This window comes from Onychomys torridus, unplaced genomic scaffold (genome assembly GCF_903995425.1).
Source record: "Onychomys torridus unplaced genomic scaffold, mOncTor1.1, whole genome shotgun sequence".
In the NCBI taxonomy this organism is placed as follows: domain Eukaryota; kingdom Metazoa; phylum Chordata; class Mammalia; order Rodentia; family Cricetidae; genus Onychomys; species Onychomys torridus.
In genome coordinates, this window is record NW_023414046.1 from 416,435 (window position 1) to 436,277 (window position 19,843).

The following is a 19,843-nucleotide window of genomic DNA, read 5'->3' on the forward strand; positions in this document are numbered from 1 at the left end:
TAGATATGAGTAAACAATGGATCTTATTTCTACTGATATTGAAGACCTCTATTCCACTGGATTGGAAACTCTAATCAAAATATAGATGAGTTCCCAGATCCACATAACATGTGAAATTGTGAAATTGTTTCTCTCTCCATTTGGTTATATATTTAAGACACAGTGTATGTAGATAAGTGTGTGTGTGTGTGTGCCTCAAATGTTGTCCATTTTCACTTCCTACCTCTTTACTATCCTGGCCCAACAAATCTCTGTTGTGTTCATCTCCAGTCACTTTGCTTGGGACCCACTGAGATTAACCAGAGCCACGTGTGGGACTGTGGGTTTGGAGCTGTGTGTTGCAGCCTGGTGGGCTCAGCAGAGGACTACAGCTAAAGGCAGTGATTCTTCTACAATCCATCCATAGTCAACACTTGAGAGGTAAAGGTGGCCCTGTGAGCCTTTCCCTTCCCTAGACTGATTGTGGTCTAGTGTGAGGTCCAGGCAGGTCAGTACAGTTGCTGTTGGTTACTGATTACAACAGCTGTGTGCAGTCTAGAGGATGGCATGTCTTAGTCCTTCCTCCTTTTTCCCTTCTTGTTCCTTTTCCTCCTCCTCTTCCTCAGTGTTCCAGGAGCTATAGATGGGAGGGTGTAACTGACGTTTTCAGGATTGCGACCATATACCTTACTCATTTTCTGCATTTGGGACAGCCAAGAGTCTCTGCATTCGCCACTGCATTAAAATTTTTTTTTTCTATATTTTATCTAAAAGCATCTTTAGCAGGAGTCACAAAACAAACACTTGTTCCATAGTAAAATGACAAGACCACCATCTAGTGGTGAGAGCGGTACAGCGCGGGATGAACTCAGCACTGGACTGTTGGGATAGGCTGACCACTGACTTCTTGAGACACCTATTTCTTTTTCAAAATACAAGTTCCTGAAATGTCTCTTCCCAAGCTACAGTTGCAGTATTTGGTTTTGGCTTATCATGTTTGTGTTAACGATGAGACGCTGGCATCTGAATTTAGCGTGTTATCATTTGGTGTAAGTATGTAGCCAGGGAGGCTGGTAATCAAGTCGAGGTTTGGCTACCTGTCTTTTATCTGAAGGTTTCAGAACCTAGGCTGGTGGTCAGATACCGGGGTGCAGCGTCCTCCTAGGTGCAGTTCTGGTCCAGGCTGGCAGCAAGCATGTGGGGAGGCTGTGCAGAGCGGGTCCAGGGCAGCCTGACAGCTGGAGCTGTGTGGAAGGCAGCCTGAGACCCAGTGGGAGGGACGGTCCCCGATGGGCGGGGCCGCCTGGCTAATCAGAGGATATTAGAGGGAAAGAATCAGTGGGGTGGTCTTGGGAAACTAATAAAAAAGAAAAAAGAAAGAAAAAAAAGAAAAGAAAGCCCGGGGTAGGTGGTTTTGCAGCAGGTCCTTGACCGGAAATGGATTTTGTAGTGGGAGGGTCCAGGAGGAGTCTGTTCAAGGAACCAGGCTGAAGTTACAGGAAATCCCACCATTCCGTGTAGGACATCAGGATCTTTGGTGTCCGGAACTGCACGAGGAAGATCCGGCCGGGTCCTCGGGACCTGAAGTCTCCCGGAGCCGCAGTCTCTGCGCGGGCGGCCTGGGAAAGTCACAGTCACAGCGCAGTGGCGGGAACCGCAGCCCGGCGGCCCTGGAACCTCCCAGGTCAGAGGAGCTGCGGGGCTGGGACGCGGGAGGGAAGGACGGGGTGCGAGCAGTTTCTCTGCTGTTCCTAAGGAAGCTGGCTCCGAAATTCTGCTGTGGATGTCTTCCCTTGGTGTATTTTAGATCATATGGAATAAGATGATTCTTTTTCAATTGCTCTTCTGATTGCCAAAATATTCTTGTAAGAATATCGGGGCTGGAGAGATGGCTCAGTGGTTAAGGGCATTGACTGCTCTTCCAGAGGACCCAGGTTCAATTCCCAGTACCCACATGGCAGATTACAAGTGTCTGTAATTCCAGTTCCAGGGGACCTGACATCCTTGGGAAAACACCAATTTAAAAAAAAAAAAAAAAAAAAAAAAAAAAAGAAGAAGAAGAAGAAGAATATCAAATACTTGAATTTACCTGTTGAGATGTGCAAACACGATTCTCTTTGCTGTGGTTGAAACGACAAAGCTCTGGAATTTACCATCAATACAAACTTCCTTATTATACCGCTTCCTTATTTAAGAGAGTGGTACATTTACCTGGAGACTTGGATTCGCCGAGAGCTTTTAGATTATAGTCATGAAAGGAACGCCTGCAGATTTCACTGAATCTGAAAGTATATTATTTTGCGAGTTCCACAGTTTACTTGTCAACATTGCCTTTTAAAAATAAACTTTTTTGTTTGTTTGTTTGTTTTTCGAGACAGGGTTTCTCTGTGTAGCTTTGAGCCTTTCCTGGAACTCACTTGGTAGCCCAGGCTGGCCTCGAACTCACAGAGATCCGCCTGGCTCTGCCTCCCAAGTGCTGGGATTAAAGGCGTGTACCACCAACGCCTGGCGAAAGTAAACTTTTATCCACCATTAATCTTCCATTTGGGACACATGCACACTGCAATATAAATACAGCATACTGAATTGTCTTTGCCAGGCCTGGTGGCACAGGCCCTTAATCCCAACACTCAGAAGGCAGAGGCAGGTGGACTGCAGATGTTGGAGGCTGGCAAGGGATACATAGTGACTTAAAGGACAACCAGAACTACACAGAAAAACTCTGCTTCAGGCAAAAACAGAAAAGGAAAAAATAAATTAAATACATTATAGTATAGAATGATATTAGAAAGCATCTTTTGAATAATTACGATAATTCACCTATATAAAAAATGTCTTTTGTCTGTTATGCCCAGATCGTGGGGACCCCCAAAAGACCACCACGGAAACCTAATCCCATAGGTAGAAGCAAAGAACCTCTATTTTAAAGCTCTGAGCTTGGTCTCTCTGTCTGTCCAATGCAGCCTGAGAGCAGAGAGCCTTGAGCCCAGGCAGGGTAGAGTTTTTAATCATAGCAGAGGTTGGGGTGAAGAGATTTCCAAAGTTCAGCACCCTGATTGGCTGACATTTGTCCAGGGGTAGCTGTAAAACAGAATACAGGTGTGTGCTAGACTCAGAGACATCTGGCCATCTTATCTAACCTATCTAAGGATTGGGATGTTTGGGATGTTCTTAGATGTAGGCCCTCCCTGGGTGGAGTATGGGGTGTTTACTCACCAACCCCGAAGTTCCCCAAAGTTTTCTTGAGTGAGAGAAGCAGGAAATATTAGATAGAAGGATTTAGAATGTGGAAATAAACAGATAGAAAATACAGGATAGCCTTGAGAGGGCCTGGAACCTATGATAGAGATTACATGTCCACACGGTTGGGCTTGCCCGGCGGACCGCCTAACTATTTCCGGTTCAGAATAGCCATCTCCGGGTCAGACATCTCACAGGACCGGGACTCTGTGGCTTTACGTGGTTGTGTAAAGTGCGCACGCAGCCATGTAATGTACGCGCATGCGTGGAGTACCCACAGGAGTCCCTGTACGCATGCGCGGCCCAACCTTTAAAAAGCTGGCGCCATCTTGCATGAGCCCCCTTATCTCCTCACCCACGTGTTTCATGCAGGCCTGTCACCTCTATCCTCTTTAATAAAACTCTTCTGTGGTTTTGTCATGTTCGGGACGTGTTCCTAGTGCCGCTTAAATACTAACAACCTATTCCAAAGGGCCCTGGCTGTCGTTGCCTTAAGGTATTTATAGAAAAGCCAAGGGGTGGAGCAAAAGACCTCTCCTCAGCACAGCCAAGTGCAGAACTTCTCAGGTACCTGCACTGAGGCCCAGTGGTCCAATCATCCTCTCTGTGTGGACCTGCTGGGTAAAGCCAAGAGGAACTTGAAAACCGGCTCCCACAGTAGGGTCAGTTTATGGCTTTTCCTGGGTCTGGGTGTTGCCTGCCAGTAAGCCTATACAAAAGCTGTGTCTGAACCACTAAGCCTGTCATGGCAGCTGTGTGGTCAAGCTGTTTTAGGCCCCCTACAGGCTCCTTGGACCAAGAAAACACCCTGTCCATGGACACATGACCAAACTGTTAATTTTTTTTGGTTCTGCTGTTTGCTGTGTTTGAGACCTGAACTCACACAGTGTTGCTCTATCTGGCCCAGAACTCAGGCTAGATTGAAAAACACAGAGTTCTAATCTCCCAAGTGCTAGGATTAAAGGTGTGCATCAGCAGGGCAATTCAAACTTATTTTTCACTTTGTGGTCTGTTGCCTGGACCCTGCTCTGGAGGGCTTTGTGCTGGGACTATGTTGTAGTGTGGTAGGAATTTAGCAGAGTCACTGTTTTCTTGGGTAAACATTAAATTGAACAACCATTGACCTTTGAAGAATCCTTGTGGAAACAGTGAATGTATCACGTGATCTGTAGAATTGTTTCTGTTGAGGGGGCATTGTAGCCATCCTGAGACTTTGGTCACAAGATGCCACACCTGAGGCTTTTGTTTTGTTGTATATTGCAAAGGATACATAATAAAGGACTAAAGTCATGGGGGCATGTGGTGCTTTCCTCTAGTAAAACATGTAAATTAGATTAGGAAGCTTGGTTTGAAGAAATACTTTGTATAACTTTCAATAAATACACCTTTGTATGGGTGTTCCGGATTCAGTTCATCAGACTTTGGACCTTCTTGATGTCACATAGACCTTAAAACTTCATCTTGGAGTGCCCTCTTTCTTCAAGCAACCCCTGCTACACTGTACACCCTGACATTACAGAATTACAGCAGTATACCTGGACAGTGGTGGTGTATGACTTTAATTCCAGCACAGGGGAGGTAGAGACAAGTGGATCTCTGTGAGTTAAAGTCCTGCCTAGTCCACTGAGCTACTTCCAGGACAACTAGGGCTGATACACACACAACAACAACAAAGAAAAAAGAAAGGAAAAAAATGCAGCTGTCTGGTTTCTGTGGCTGAGAATTGTTCGCTTGCAGTCTCCCTTTTTCCTCAGTATTTCTTGACGAACTACTCTGCCAGTGTGTGTGGTTTCCGTGAGTGAGTCTCAGTCCCACAGAATAAAATGAAATCCACAAAGGAAAAAAGGAAATTTTTATGAAATGTTCTCTCTTCTTCCTGTGTGTCCCTTTGGGAGGTTTAGGACTTCATCATTATTGGTCCATGATCAATTCAGAACCTCACTAGTGTATAATATTCTCTCCCCAAATCATTCAGTTCCATTTCTGCCCCTGAGTTTTGACTGAGCTGTGATTGGAAGTGGTATTCCAGTTACCATAACTAAAAATGCTTTCTAATTGTTTTCAGGATTCTGACCCTGCAGGACAGTTGGGAATCATTTTATAATCCTGTATTTACTTTTCTCTTCATCTCTTGAGCACAGTCCTGTGTTAGATATACCCATGTTTACTGAACAATCTCTTTCTCATGTGCAGGGCTCACTGACCACCCAGACCTGCTCACTTGTGCAGCAGAACAAAGTGGCCTGGAAGGAGAGAGGAGACAGGAGCTAAGGGTCCAGGTATGGTGGAGACATTGGTGAAGGAGTGGAAAGGGGATCAAGAGAATGTGGAGTGGGACATGAAATCAGTTTTACCACATTCTGTTTCACTAGAAATAATTCTGGAGACTCCCATTGAGAAACATCTCAGGATAATCCTAATGTAGATGTGAGAAGACTTTCTACAGAAGAATTGATAATGGAGTCAAATAAAATTTTATTTGACTCTGCATGTGAGTGCTGCTGTCCTTATTTAGTCACATCATGTTTTCAAACCATTATTAAGTCATTTTCATTTCTTTGATTTTAATGTATTATGAAAATGATTAAGGTTAATATCTCTAGGTTTACTTATTTTCAAAATTTTGGAGCATTGGCATTCTAGCACATTCGCTACCTTTTTTTTAAATGTCTCTGTATTTGATAATAATGCCAACAGAGTTTTCATAAGGAACTATATTTACACCTTGCTACACTCTATCTATACTGTCTCCCATTGCCTGTTGGAAATTAGGATAAATATTTAGAATGTACTAGGAATTAATGCTGATTTAGTAAAGTACTGGTTGTAGGTTCTCCTCCAAGATCCATGCCTTTACTAGTCCTGGGGAAACAGGCAAAGTTTCCAGTACCAGGCATGCCTTCCCTCTTGTTAAGAGGGTCTTAATCCAATTAGAAGCTGTTATTACAACCTAATTATGTATGACACTCTTGCACCCTTAGGGCTATCATGCAGTGCAGATCATTGTTGTGGTTCATAGGTGTCATAGCTGGGTATCATTGTTGATTGGCTCCCTCCTTGGGAAGGTTACATGTTGCCTTCTGATACCATGAAAGCTAGTCCCCAGGGAGGAGGCTTTAAGGTCAGTTCCATCTGGAGCCCTCTAGGATTGGTGTCTGAAGTGTGTGGCTTCTTCAACACTCAACTTCTGTCTCTAGTAGGCAACCGTAGGTAACAGCAGTACCTTGAAATGTTTGGGAGTCTCTTGGACAACTCTGACCAACAACTTCAAAGCAGTCTTCTTACACCTGGTGTCGCTCATTTTGTTAGAAATTTTGTGGCTTTTGTGAGGAGCATCATCGGGGCAGTTGGGAAATTATCATTTACACTCGACCTTTATGTAGTATAGGAGTTTTTTGATGGATGGGTAATAGTCAAGGAATAGTTGGATTTCTTATGAATTTTCCAGACAGCCTTACAGTTCTTTTGCCCTCCTTCTTCTCTTTATTTCTGTCCCTTCTCCATAGTTAAATCCTCACACACCCTTTTTTCCCCTTCCCCCTTCAGACACTTGTTCCCTGTTACTCCATCTCTGTTACGTCCCCACAGCCCACAGTGATCTCTACTTTCCTGGTTACTGCAGTCACTCCAGGTTGTGGACTCACATCTGAAGATTTGGAACTAAGAACTTCCTATGAGAGAGAACATGCAGTATCTATCTTTCTAGGTCCAGGTTACCTCACTTAATATGACTTTTTTCTAAGTCCATCCATTTAGCTGCAAAGCTTATTATTTCAATTTTCTTTACATGAATAGTATTCCATAATGTATATGTATCACAGTTTCATTATCCAATGAAGGACATTTAGGTTGTTTCCATTTTGTAAATGTTGTGAGTAGAACAGCAATGAAATTGGGTGAGCAAGTGTCTATGGAGTAGGATGTTGAGAGTCCCTTGAGCTTATACCAAGGAAAGGAACAGCAGTCATGCGCTGAATTTATTTAACTTCAGGATTTGTCTATTTAGTTGAGGATTCTCTATTTTTATTTTTAGTGTGGCTAGGTTTTTTTTTTAATGGCATTTTTATTTCCTATGGTCTTGTTTATGTTGTTACATTATTGGTAGTATTCTTCCTCCTTTTTGAGAAATAGTAGTTTGCTGTCTTGCTCAAGGATGATTACTTCCCAGTTCTCCTGTATTTTTCTATTCTTCACATGAAATTTATTATTGCTCTTGTTCTCATGGATGATTCTCTGACTCTCCTGTGTATATTTTGCCTCGAATTTATTATCTGCAGTGCTGCTTTATGAAATCTATTGTGTTAATTGCTGACTATCTTGAAATGCACTTACATCTCCATCAATTTTAAGAGAGTAGTTTTCTTTGTGCAACATGGTACTTGATGATGATTTTTCTCTTCAAGCTTCAAATGTCTTTCCATGCTCTCCTGTCTTTGAGATCGTTGACTAGACACCTGGTAGAATTCTATTGCTTGGGTCTTTCCATGTGGTTTGACATTGTTCTCTAACAGCTTTTAGTATTAATTTTAACTCTTCCATTTTGACCCCTTGATTTGAAAGGGAAGCAACCATGTATTCATTGTTCCTGAAAGAGAAATTCAAAGAAGAGAAACAGTAGGAAATGGCTGATTCTCCAGTAAATATGTCGCAGGTCAGTAGTCTTTCCTACTCTTTATCCTAAAATGTTATACCTTGATGTATTAAACCCTTTAATTATCTGCTTCTGATAATTTTTGGAAATTTTATTATGAGCAATTCTTCAAACAGAGAAACAACAAAATCACATGTTGAAATTAAGCAGATCCAAAGACTGTACAACTTTTATCAGTTAGAGTCATCATAGGGAAGAGACTCTCTGGAGCCTCATATGAGATTTTTATATTTTTCACAATCATATATATATATATATATATATAATTTTTTTGTTTTGTTTTGTTTTTCGAGACAGGGTTTCTCTGTAGCTTTGAGCCTGTCCTGGAACTTGCTTTGTAGACCAGGCTGGCCTCGAACTCACAGAGATCCACCTGCTTCTGCCTCCCAAGTGCTGGGATTACAGGTATGCACCACCACCGCCTGGCACAATCAAATATATTTTGATTTCCTTATCTTCCACCAAAACCCCAAAAACCTTTGACAGAATTAGAACTTGAGAAGCCCTTAGCTTTGTATCCTTTTTCATAACTGGTGTCCATTACCTGCATTCAATCCCTCATAATTTAACTTTTCCTATTCTCTTCTCCATGTTAAATTGTGCCCACATATACATTGTTTCTGTATACATATATTACTGGGTAGATTCTGCATATGAGCAAAAACATTGTGTCTTTTTTAAAAGTGTGTGACTGCACTTAATATTACATATTTTACATATTTTGTGTCCCTTCATTTTCCTGCAAATGTTTATTTTATTTTTCTCTATGGCTGAGTTGTCTTCCATCTTATACAATTTTAATTATCCATTCATCTGTTGATGGATAATAAGTTAATTCCAATACCATTCCTTTGGTGATCAAAACAACAGTAAGCACGAGGTATAAATATCTCTGTAGTGGGGTGTGTTGTTCTCTGGGTATATGGCCACGAGTGAAAGATCTGGGTCATATGTAACTTTTCTCTTCAGTTTTTTTCAATAATCTCCAAACTGATTCCCACTATGGCTGTATTAATTTGCACCCTCCCTTCCATCAACAGTGAGTAAGGCTTCCTTTCTCTCCATATTCCCTCAAACATTTGTTGTGAGCTTAGTTGATGGCAGCCATTCTCCTGGGGTGAGGCAGTATTTCTAAGAAGTTTTCATTTGTTCTCCCATGGTGGCCTTTTTGAAATCCTGAATGCTTTTACAATGTTTATTGGCCATTTGAGTTTCTGTCTTTGAAAGTGTCTATTTAGTTCATTGCCATTTGTTGATCTGCAACTTTATTTCCTTGGTATTTATTTTTTGTAAATTCTTGCAATATGCCTTATCTAAAATGTCACCGGTACAAATTCTTTTAGCTATACCTTCTACATTTTTTTGTGTTTTTGGACTTCTCTCAATTTTTATTACTATTTGGGTGTGAAGTAAAATACCCTTCCAAACTTCTGAAATTGTTATTTGTCTCTGTTGGCTTATGTATTATCTTAGGGAAAATTTTGAATTATATCAAATATGACTGATGCATATTTTTCTGTCTGTTCATAGTGACCCACATATTCTCATAAAATTAATCGCTATACTTCTTATCTTAGGTGTTAATGTTAAAATGACAGTATGTAATGCTGTTACAATCCTTGCTACTGTGGAAAAAAAAAAACACCAAAACTCTTTATCTACAAAATCATTCATACATTGTATCTTCTGTACCTACCTCTTTGTTGTTTAATGGTGTGGAATTGTACCTACAATTTAAACATCCTGACTAAGCCTGTTAGAATAGAGTTATGTAAGGCCCCGGTTCACAAAGGATTGATTTACATCAGTGTTTTAGCATGATATATAGCATTTAAAGCTCATTCTGTATCATGAATTTTCCTTCTGAGACATGTGTTAATATGTTTAACATTAACCATAATGTGTTTCTTGTTTCATGTATACTGAATATAAGACTGTTGTTGTTTAATCCTGTTTTCACAGAGTTAGAATATTCATGAGAGAATGTGACCGTATTAGAAATCTTCTCTTTGAGTAATTATCTTTGCTCATCTACATTCTTCTCATTATATCCAGGAAAGCACTTCCAGGTAGCACGAGCTGAAACCATATGCTTTTGTTTCAGGGTCCTTTGACATTCAGGGATGTAGCGGTGGACTTTCCCCAGGAGGAGTGGGAATGCCTGGACTCTGCTCAGAGGGCTTTGCACATTGATGTGATGTTGGAGAATTACAACAACCTGGTCTTTGTGGGTGAGAACATTTTGCTTGTAGAATTCCTAACTCTTTTTTTTTTTGTTCTGTTTTCATAGGATGTAAAATCTGTTAGGCTGTCCTGAAAAAAATCAATGGAAGACAAGGCAAAGTTTAGTAATAGGAAAGAACTTTTTCATGCTATTTAGCTTTCTCTTTCCATTTTCCACTTCAGAGATGTCATCTACCCTTCATTTTGCTTCCAAGATTCATCCATAAACTCAGTAGCATATAATATTTCCACTCATATCTTAAACCTCCATGTCCATTATTGCAATGATATGGTTTTATTTGTGAGACAAATTCAAGATATACAGACTGAAAATGCTAAATATACTTTGGTATTTGATTACAAATATCAATCAAGAATTCTTGCCTAAATTCCTCTGCTTTGTGTTTTTAATTACTGAGTTCAGTGCTGTCTTAGACTCCTGTACTCTTTCTGAAAGTTCTAGCATGGGTCTTGGGCTGCCTCAAAAGAACATGTGGATTATGTATGCAAAGTAGCTGTGATCACCTGTACAGAAAGAATGAGATTGCCCTTGAGTGTAGGAGTAGAGATTAGTTTCTACTAGGGTGGGCTAATGAATGAGCAAGAAAATAGTAAATACTTCAAGTGAAGGAGAAAGCAAGAATTGAGAATGTTTTTGCCATGTTCTATTTCACTTGAAAGTATTTGTGATCATTTAACTTAGTGTAGTATGCTGCCCCAGGATGCATCCTATCTGTTGAAATATCTGTTAGAAGGCATTGTGTCTTATTAGTCCTGAATGATGATGACTTAATACTGGTACAAAATAAAATTTTATTTAACTATGCTGAAATCAGATTGGAATAATTTTACAAATTTTAAGTCTAATGTGAGTCCATGTAGTAGGACTTATTCTGTAATTGCCATCCTTGTATGTATATCTTCATATTACATCCTTCATTTTCTTCCCAGTGGAGAATACACAGACACCCTTCTGGGAAATAATCCCAGGAGTCTGTGTACACAGTGGACTTGAGAATAACCCTGTGAGGAAAGTTAAGAAACACAGCAGTGTGTGGAGCTCAGACAGTGGAGGATAGAAATAAGCAATAGCTGCCCATGAGAGTCCTGCCTCAAATAATCTAGAGCCTCTGATGCCTAGCAGAATACTGTCTTTGCATCCATTACTTTTGAAGAATCTACCCTGTGATGCTTTTAAGGAATTCTTTAATCTTAAAGGAATGGGTCTTTGAATAGTCTTCTTCATTGCCTATCACTTAGTGTAAATACTGGGACTTAGTGTAAAGAACTTGGGATTGGATTAAATTCATCTTCATCGATTTCTGAGAGGACATATTTAAGATAGAGACATATATTCTAAATATAACCACTCAGTTAGCTCTATCCCAAAGCTAATTCATGGCCGTAATTATTTTTCTATCTTTTTCCCACTTAGATAATTTTGACAAAGATGAGATATCTGTTAAAATCTTTGACCCTTGAAGGCTTTCATGCTATTTTTGTGGGTATCCATACAATTACAGTGAATGAAAAATGTGCGTTACTGGAAGTTCTAATCTAAGTATTTCTGGGTTCACTTATCTTAAAAGAGAACTTGGGGAGACAGTCATTTATCACATGCTTATCATTGGAACAAGCCCTATTAATCTGAATTGTGCTCATTTTCAGAGAACTATCAACATCTGAAGACTGCAAAGGAATCTTGTCAGTGTACTGACCTTGGGAAAGTGCTTCATGGCCACTCCAGATATGCACTCTATAGAACAAGTGAAACTACAGAAAACTCTAATAAACATACATGTGGTAACCACAGGGATGCCTCTACTGACTCATCAAACCTAGATAGACATGAAAGCATGCCCAGAAGAGAAGAACCTTGCATATCTGAAGACCATGAGAAATCTTTAAATTTGTGTTACATCATTACTCAAGATCAAAGATTCTACACTGCAAAGAAAGAGCATAGGCAGGAAGAATATCATGACCATTTTGCCTCTGCATATAGTCTTTTGCAACAAGCAATTCGAGAGACACCACACCAATGTGGGAAATGCAGGAAATGCTTCAAGGCTGCCTCATACCTCACTGAACATGAGAGAATTCATACTGGAATTAAACCCCATAAGTGCAATGTTTGTGAAACATCCTTTACCCAGCTTTCAAGTCTTGATATACATCTAAGACTTCATACTGGGGAGAATCCTTACAGATGCAAAGAATGTGGAAAGTCATTTCGTCAGTTGTCAGCACTTCATAGCCATCAGAAGTTGCATAATGGAGAGAAACCTTACAAATATAAGGAATATGACAAATCCCTTTCCCACTCTTCCACTCTCAAGAAACATCAGAAAATGCATGTTGTTGAGAGACATTATATTTGTCAAGAATGTGGCAAAGTCTCTCATCATCCTTCACACTTTAAAGATCATTCCAGAGTCCATACTGGAGAGAAGCCTTTCAAATGCAATGAGTGTGGCAGATCCTTTCCCCACTATTCATCATTGAGTAGGCATAGGAAAACTCATTATCCAGAGCAATTAGACAAATGTAAAGAATGTGGTAAGTCCTTTCTTGAATTATCACATCTTAAAACTCATTACAGAATCCATACTGGTGAAAAGCCTTTCAAATGTAAGGTATGTGACAAATCCTTTACCCAGCACTCAACCCTTAAAACACACCAGAGTGTTCACACTGGGGAGAAGCCTTACAAATGTAAGGAATGTGACAAGTCTTATACTAGATACTCATCTCTTAGGGCACATCAGAAAATTCATACTGTAGAGAAACCTCACAAATGCAAAAACTGTGAAATATCCTTTATTGATCTAACAAGTCTTATAAAACATCTAGGAGTTCATACTGGAGAGAGACCATACAGATGTAAGGAATGTGGCAAATCCTTTACCAGTTTCACAGTTCTTAAAAGACATCAGATAGTTCATACTGGGGAGAAACCTTACAAATGTATGGAATGTGACAAGTCCTTTACCCAGGAGTCAAATCTTAGAAGACATCAGAGAGTTCATACTGGAGAGAGACCTTTAAGTTGTAAAGAATGTAACAAATCTTTTACTAGGTGGTCCTACCTCAGAGCACATCAGAAAATTCATAATGGAGAGAAACCATACAAATGCAAAGACTGACACATCCTTTATCCTGATTTTGAGTTTTAGAAGACTTTAGAAAATTCATACTGGATAGAAACATACCATTGTAAATAATGTGTCATAGCATTTTCCAGTATTATCTGCTTTCAAATCACAACAGTATATAAAATAGAAACATTAAGTTCACAAACTTGTAAAAGTCTTTAATGAAGGTTTACCTCTTAAACAATATCTTAGAGTTTATATTAAAATTAAATTCTGCAAATGTAACAGTGGGAAAAGCTTTCTATTTCTTTTAATGTGTATGCGTGCTTTGCCTGCAAGTGTGACTAACAAATATAGAATAGACAGGATATCTTTTTTAATTTTACAAAATACAAATAGGCTAGATATAAATAGACTAGACATTTTAACTATAATTCTTGCTTGATAATTGTTTTGTTATATGTAATTTTACTATGTTAAAAGTAAAACCTTCCTTTTTGATAAAAAGAAAAGGGGAAGTGCTGGGGATGTCTTTCTGTATGCTGTGAATGTGTTGCTCTGATTGATTAATAAATAAAATGCTGATTGGACAGTAGCCAGGCAGGAAGTATAATATAGGCAGGATAAGCAGAGAGGAGAATTCTGGGAGAAGGAAGGCTAAGTCAGGAGATGCTGCCAGCTGCCGCCATGTGAAGCAAGTAAACCACAATCCACGTGGCAACTTATAGATTAATAAAAATGGGTTAAATTAAGATATAAGAACTAGATAGCAAGAAGCCTGCTATGGCTGTACAGTTTATAAGTAATATAAGTTTCTGTGTGTTTACTTGGGTCTGAGTGACTGTAAGCCTGGGCAGGACTGGAGAAAACTCCAGCTACAAATGGCGCCAGAATGTGCAGTAAAAGTTTCCACCTAAACCTGAGAAAGAAGATTCCAAAACAGAGCTAAAAACAGCTTCCTAGTTGTCTCTGTCAAGTTAGTGGCAGCCTGCAGGCTTGAGCTACTGTATGGTGGGTTCGTATGTATGGGCTTCACCTATAGCATGGTGGGTATGAGGTGTCTGCAAGCCACACTTTACATTGCATGATGGATTTAGCATTTGCTAGTACAGGATTACCCCCCCCCCCCCCCCCCACCAAAAAAAAAGTTTCTGGACTACATGTTCCTTTGATAGAGGTATAGACCCACTGCTTCTCAGAATGATGGTACACATGGATTCAGACCCAGAGCTGGTGGTAAATATACACCACCATGTTGGGAAGCTGAGATGGGCAGAAAATGCTGCAGTTTAAAGCAATAGATTGACTATAAGACAGATTCAGATGGCATAAACCTCTAAACAGTTTACAATGTGTGTAAAATGTACATAGGCTTGAAAGAGAGAGATTTTTCCTGTCTAAACTGAGCTTTTATTGTCTGCCTTCTAATTGACTCTAAGCCCTGCCACATGACTTCCTCATCACTGCCTGTCTATACAGACCTCCAGGTCTCTATGTTTGGTACTAGGATTAAATGCATTTGGCTGTATTCTTGACCACACAGAGACTCTGCCTGCCATGTGATTGGATTAAGGGCATGTGCTACTACTGCCTGACTTGTTTATGGCTTGCTATAACCTCTGATCTCCAGGCAAACTTAATTAACATACAAATAAAATATCACCACATAAAAGAGACCCAATTTCAGCATTTCATTATAATGTTACAGAATAACAGCCTAAGACTTTCAAACAGCCAACCTTAATTTATCCTGTAACCTTATAGGAACTTCCAAATGATAGATATCCCCAAGTCTGTATAAGAGCTGAATGGATACCTATGGAAATGTTAGATTTGAGGAGATTCAAGAAAGCAATAGTCTCTTATGGTACTCACTCACTATTTGTGAAGCAGATTTTAAACTCATAGACAACTTGTAATAGAACTATCCCTGAACACTCGAGAGATTGATTTATTACAGCACAGGAATACCCATATTAACATTCCTCCAATCTCGAAACAAACATGTTTCTGGGGAAAATTTTAGAATTGATTATAAAGAAGAGTCACTGATCATTCAGGTTGTACAAGAAAAGGGAACGATAGCTGCTGGTATTTCAAGGACACCAATAGCCCTACCTTTAAAGCAGTTAACAGTTAAGCCTGTGTGGGTTGAGCAATGGCCTTTAACAACAGAGAAACTGCAGGCCTTAGAAGAGGTGGGACAGGAGCAGTTGAATGCTCAGCATATTGAAGAATCAACCAGCCTTAGGAATTCTGTATTTGTTATTAAAAAGAAATCTGGAAAATGGGGAATGGTAATAGATCTAAGACCTGTTATCAAGGTGATACAGCCAATTGGCTCTCTACAATCTAGAATTCCTTTACTTTCTCTGTTATCTAAAGAATGGTGTCTTATAGTTATTGGTTTAAAAGAGTGTTTTATTATCTTCACAAGGAAAAGACAGAAAAATTAGCTTTCATGGTACCTACTTATACTAATTCTAAGCTCATTAAGAGATATCAATGGAAGGCTCTCTCAAAGGAAAAGTTTAATAGCCCAACCCTGTGCCAACATTTTGTATGACATCCATTGGAAGTACTATATAGGCAATTTCCTCAATCTATAGTTTACCATTACATGGATGACATTTTATTAACTGATTCAAATATAGGTACTTTAGAAAAATGTTTGAAGAAGCAAAGCAAAATATGCCTTGTTGAGGATTACAAATTGCTCCTAAAAAGAATAAAAAAAGGATAATTAATTCTATTAATTATCTTGGATATAAAATAGGTCTACAAAAAATTAGACCCCAAAAGGTACAAATTAGTAGGGATTGATTGTGGACACTAGATGACTTTCAAACAGCTAGGACACATTTCCTATGGCCCACTATTGGGGTAAAAAAATGATGAACTGAGTAATTTGTTCAAAACTTTAGATAGTGACAAAGACTTCAACAGTCCAAGAAATTATCAGCTGAAGCTGAGAGAGAATTGGCTTTGGTTTATAAGAAAATACAAGATGCATATTTGAGTTGTTTAGATCCAAAGCTTGATTTTGTTTTGATTATTCTGACATCTAAGCATTCCCCTACAGGAATATTAATGCGGAGTGAAGATATTATTTTAGAATATATGTTTTTACCACACAAACAGAGTGAAATATTAAAAAATTACATGGAAAATGTTTCTGAATTGATTCTAAATGAAAAATTGAGACTTCATTAGCCAGCAGAAATTATAGTATCTCTTACCAATGATGAAATTGACAAGTTATGGGCAGAAAGTGAATCTTGGCAAGGAGCTTGCAGTAATTTTGGGTGGGGGGAGAAATTAACAACAAATATCCCAAAAGCAATAGAATTCAATTGATAGAGAACTAACTGGATCCTGCCTCACACAGTACAGGGAACATGAATATCTGGAGACTCTACATTTTATACTGATGCAAACAAATCAGGCAAGGCAGGTTACAAATTAGAAAATTTAAGCAAAGTGCTCAAAGTCCTTATAATTCTTTCCAAAAGTCAGAATTAGATGCCATTCTGATGGTATTAATGGATTTTATGGAATCTCTTAACATAGTTACTGAATCTCAGTGTGCAGAAAGAGTTGTTTTCTATATTGAAACTGCTGAATGTATTCCTGATGAGTCAGAATTAACTTCATTATTTATTCAATTACAAGAAATAATCAGAAATAGGAATCAACCCTTACATATAAAACACATATCAGATGTGCTGATCTCAGAATGGAAACTAGGAAATGTGTCACATTGGTGACAAGGTTTTGCTTTTGTTTCCACAGGAGAGGAAAAGGTATGGAAACCATCAAAATTGATAAAGGTTCAATTTGAAAAAGGGAGACATTTTAATTAGAAGAGGTTCATCAAACAGCATGACCATTCAATTTAAATGAACTTATATGACTAACAAATGCTTTTCATTTGATCTTCTGTAACTTGCCAAAAAGGAACATCCCCAAAGTTAGGGTTAGGACAGGGTTTTGTTTTTGTCTTTCAGGAGAATTAAGGCTAAAGAATCTGAAGAACACTGCACAAATGAGACATCTGAAGAAAAAAGACAAATCATCCAGAAAAAAAAAAATGTCCAAAGAAAGAGAGTAAATTTGTTTATTGGTATATTATATCTAAAACTGGATAAAATTTCATAAATCTTTCTAAATGTTTATTTCTGCTGTTCTCTATAGACACATAACATAAATGGTCTTTATGTAGTTCCAGTTCAATTAAAATCAAAGCTGGATTGGGAGTTGGAGTATAGCTCTCTCCTCTAAAACCAAGCATGCTTGTTAAAGTAAAATGCAAAATCTCTGTGTTTTGTCAGGAGAGCCACCTGATAGTGTAGTGGGTAGCCATCTTAGCATTGGCCTGGAAGTTCCAACCCCCATTGAGGCTTTGGTAATGGTCACGCCCACAAGGCGGGGTGGAGGAGGAAGCGGAAGACCCAGGATGGAGAGGAGGTCTCTCTTGGTTCTGGGACCCTGGATGCTGGAGGTAGAACGAGCAGAGTTCTCCAGAGAACACCGCCAGACTGTGCCATACCTTTGCCAGACCCTACAACCTATCCCTTCATTTGTAAGTTATCCCACAAAATAAACCTCCCTTCTAACTACATGGAATGGCCTTAATAATTACACCAATATGATAGGGAACAGAAGGAAAAACAAAATTAAGGGACTGACTAGTCTATTGCTACTAATCTCATGGTCCTTTGGTTTTATTTTGACACTTTAAACTTTTCTTAAAGTATAAGTTTTAAATCAAAATTTATAAGGTTATTATATTTGTATATATTAAACTTTTGTCATGATATTAATGATCATATAGAGTACCAATTCTAGAAAAAAAGTCTTCATCTAGCTTCCTGTACATGATTTTGGGTTTGATTCTTTATCAGTTTTCTGCAATGAGCCATGACCATACCTAAAAGTGACCTTGGAAGTCTCCAAAAAGATGATGGAGCCCCACAATGTCAATTCCACCAGGACTGTGATAATGCCATCAAGCTGAAAAACACTACCTGAATATCAATTTTGGACAATTTTGAGATGGCTAGCGGAGTCAATCTAGCCTCACAGACTACTCTAGCCAGGACTTAAGACAAGCTCTGTATTTTCCCATTATGCAGAGACTGGACAACAATGATACAGCTCCCAGAATCCCCTAAAGATGCTTCCCCCAGACAGCAGGAAGTAAATTTAAGAACACAATGCCCACATTCCCAAGAGGTGGGGTAGTGGTTTTTGGTAATTTAATGGGTTATGGATAATTGTCCTTGTTTAGGATGTTTGGTTACAAGTTGTTATTGTTTATGGTCAGGAAAAAAGCTAAAAAAGGAGATTAGATTTTTGTTTTGAAAAAAAAAAAAGGGGGGGATACAGATATGACAGGATAAAAGGGTAGATTATTGAATCCACCCTGAAAAGAAGAAAAAGGAAAATAGATATAAGATAAAGTTAGATTATTGAATCTACTTTTAAAAAGGCAATAGCTAATTTTAATTATTTTAGATTGGATTGGATTTTTGTATATTGTATACAAATTGTGTACATTGATACAAAATTGAGATTATTTTTGTGGGAACATACTGTATGTACATTTCTACTCATGTTCAAGGTATTGAATCTACACAGTTCATCTAACAATGTAATGCATGTTACTAGACATGAGGGGACAGGAACTAGCACTCTCTCTAGCTGTAGAGTTGGTGAGGTAAGAGGTGGTCGCTGTGGTTTGCTTTGCTTCTCTGATCTTAAGCTCTCACCTTGATATCTGGCTCCAGGTTTTTATTATAAGACCAATAAGGATTCTTGCAAGTATACGGGGATTTTATGAGGCTTCTTCACAAATCTTTACTCTTGGTTTACACACACACTCTTCATCCCTTCTCCTTGCCTTATTCCCAGTTAAACATTTGGCACACATGATCCAATGCCCAATTCTTTTACAACGTATGTTCTACTATGCTTTAATTGTATTTTTTACTTGAGTTGCAAAATGATACTTTCCCATGTATGTTCTTCACAGACATCTCATTTGAGTTGATCTTTCAGCAGCCTTCTCTCCACTGCATACTTCAAAATTCTGCCTCTAGGATTCCTACTCACTAATTTCATATCACCTGTATTCTACTATCTATCCTCTCTGCCTCCATTGCCCCACTAATGGTCTATTTCTAGATCTTCTACATGTAGTCTTACTTGAACACACAAAACAAAGTTTGTAGCTTACACACACAGATGTGAGAGAACATCTGATGTTCTATTTTTGAGGCCTAGGTATCTGAATTCATCATAATTTCCATTTTCCTACATGTATATCTAGATTTCACACTTTCATTTCATTTACACCTTAATAATATTCTTTGTTATGTAGAAAAGTATCATGTTTTCATTTACCCATGTTTCAGTTCATGGACTTCCAGGTTGATTCCATTTCCTAGATACAGTGAGTAAAGCATCAATGAACTTGATGGGCAAGTGTTCATTGGTAATATGGCAAGTCTTTGGAATTCATGCTCAGGAATGGTTATTGTGTATCAGTTTCATCTGAGAGTAAATCCTTCCTTCTTGGAGGAATCCCCTCAAAATACAGGGCTTGAAAAGAGAGGTAAAATAATGGGATGCTCAAAGGCTGTGGTTCTCCAGC

The 19,843-nt window shown here is 38.8% G+C and overlaps 1 protein-coding gene and 1 long non-coding RNA gene across 3 annotated transcripts in view; one reads left to right on the forward strand and one right to left on the reverse strand.

The window, feature by feature from the left end:
- Positions 1-1,383: 1,383 nt before the first annotated feature.
- LOC118576644 (zinc finger protein 54-like) lies at positions 1,384-13,594 on the forward strand. Of its 2 annotated transcripts, XM_036176833.1 has the most exons (5): positions 1,399-1,663; positions 5,413-5,710; positions 7,780-7,870; positions 9,975-10,101; positions 11,762-13,594. In XM_036176833.1, exons 3-5 carry the CDS (start codon positions 7,841-7,843, stop codon positions 13,237-13,239), a joined length of 1,635 nt encoding a protein of 544 aa, XP_036032726.1. In that variant the 5' UTR covers positions 1,399-1,663; positions 5,413-5,710; positions 7,780-7,840; the 3' UTR covers positions 13,240-13,594. The 2 variants fall into 2 exon arrangements, 1 of the variants encoding a protein (XP_036032726.1); XR_004943966.1 differs by lacking the exon at positions 11,762-13,594 and having other exon boundaries at positions 1,384-1,663; positions 5,413-5,498; positions 9,975-10,126.
- The window catches only part of LOC118576646, a 43,871-nt gene continuing 32,614 nt past the window's right edge, over positions 8,587-19,843 (reverse strand). Inside the window, exon 4 of the long non-coding RNA XR_004943967.1 lies at positions 8,587-10,183. This is a non-coding gene — a long non-coding RNA (uncharacterized LOC118576646). The remainder of the gene's footprint in view (positions 10,184-19,843) is intronic.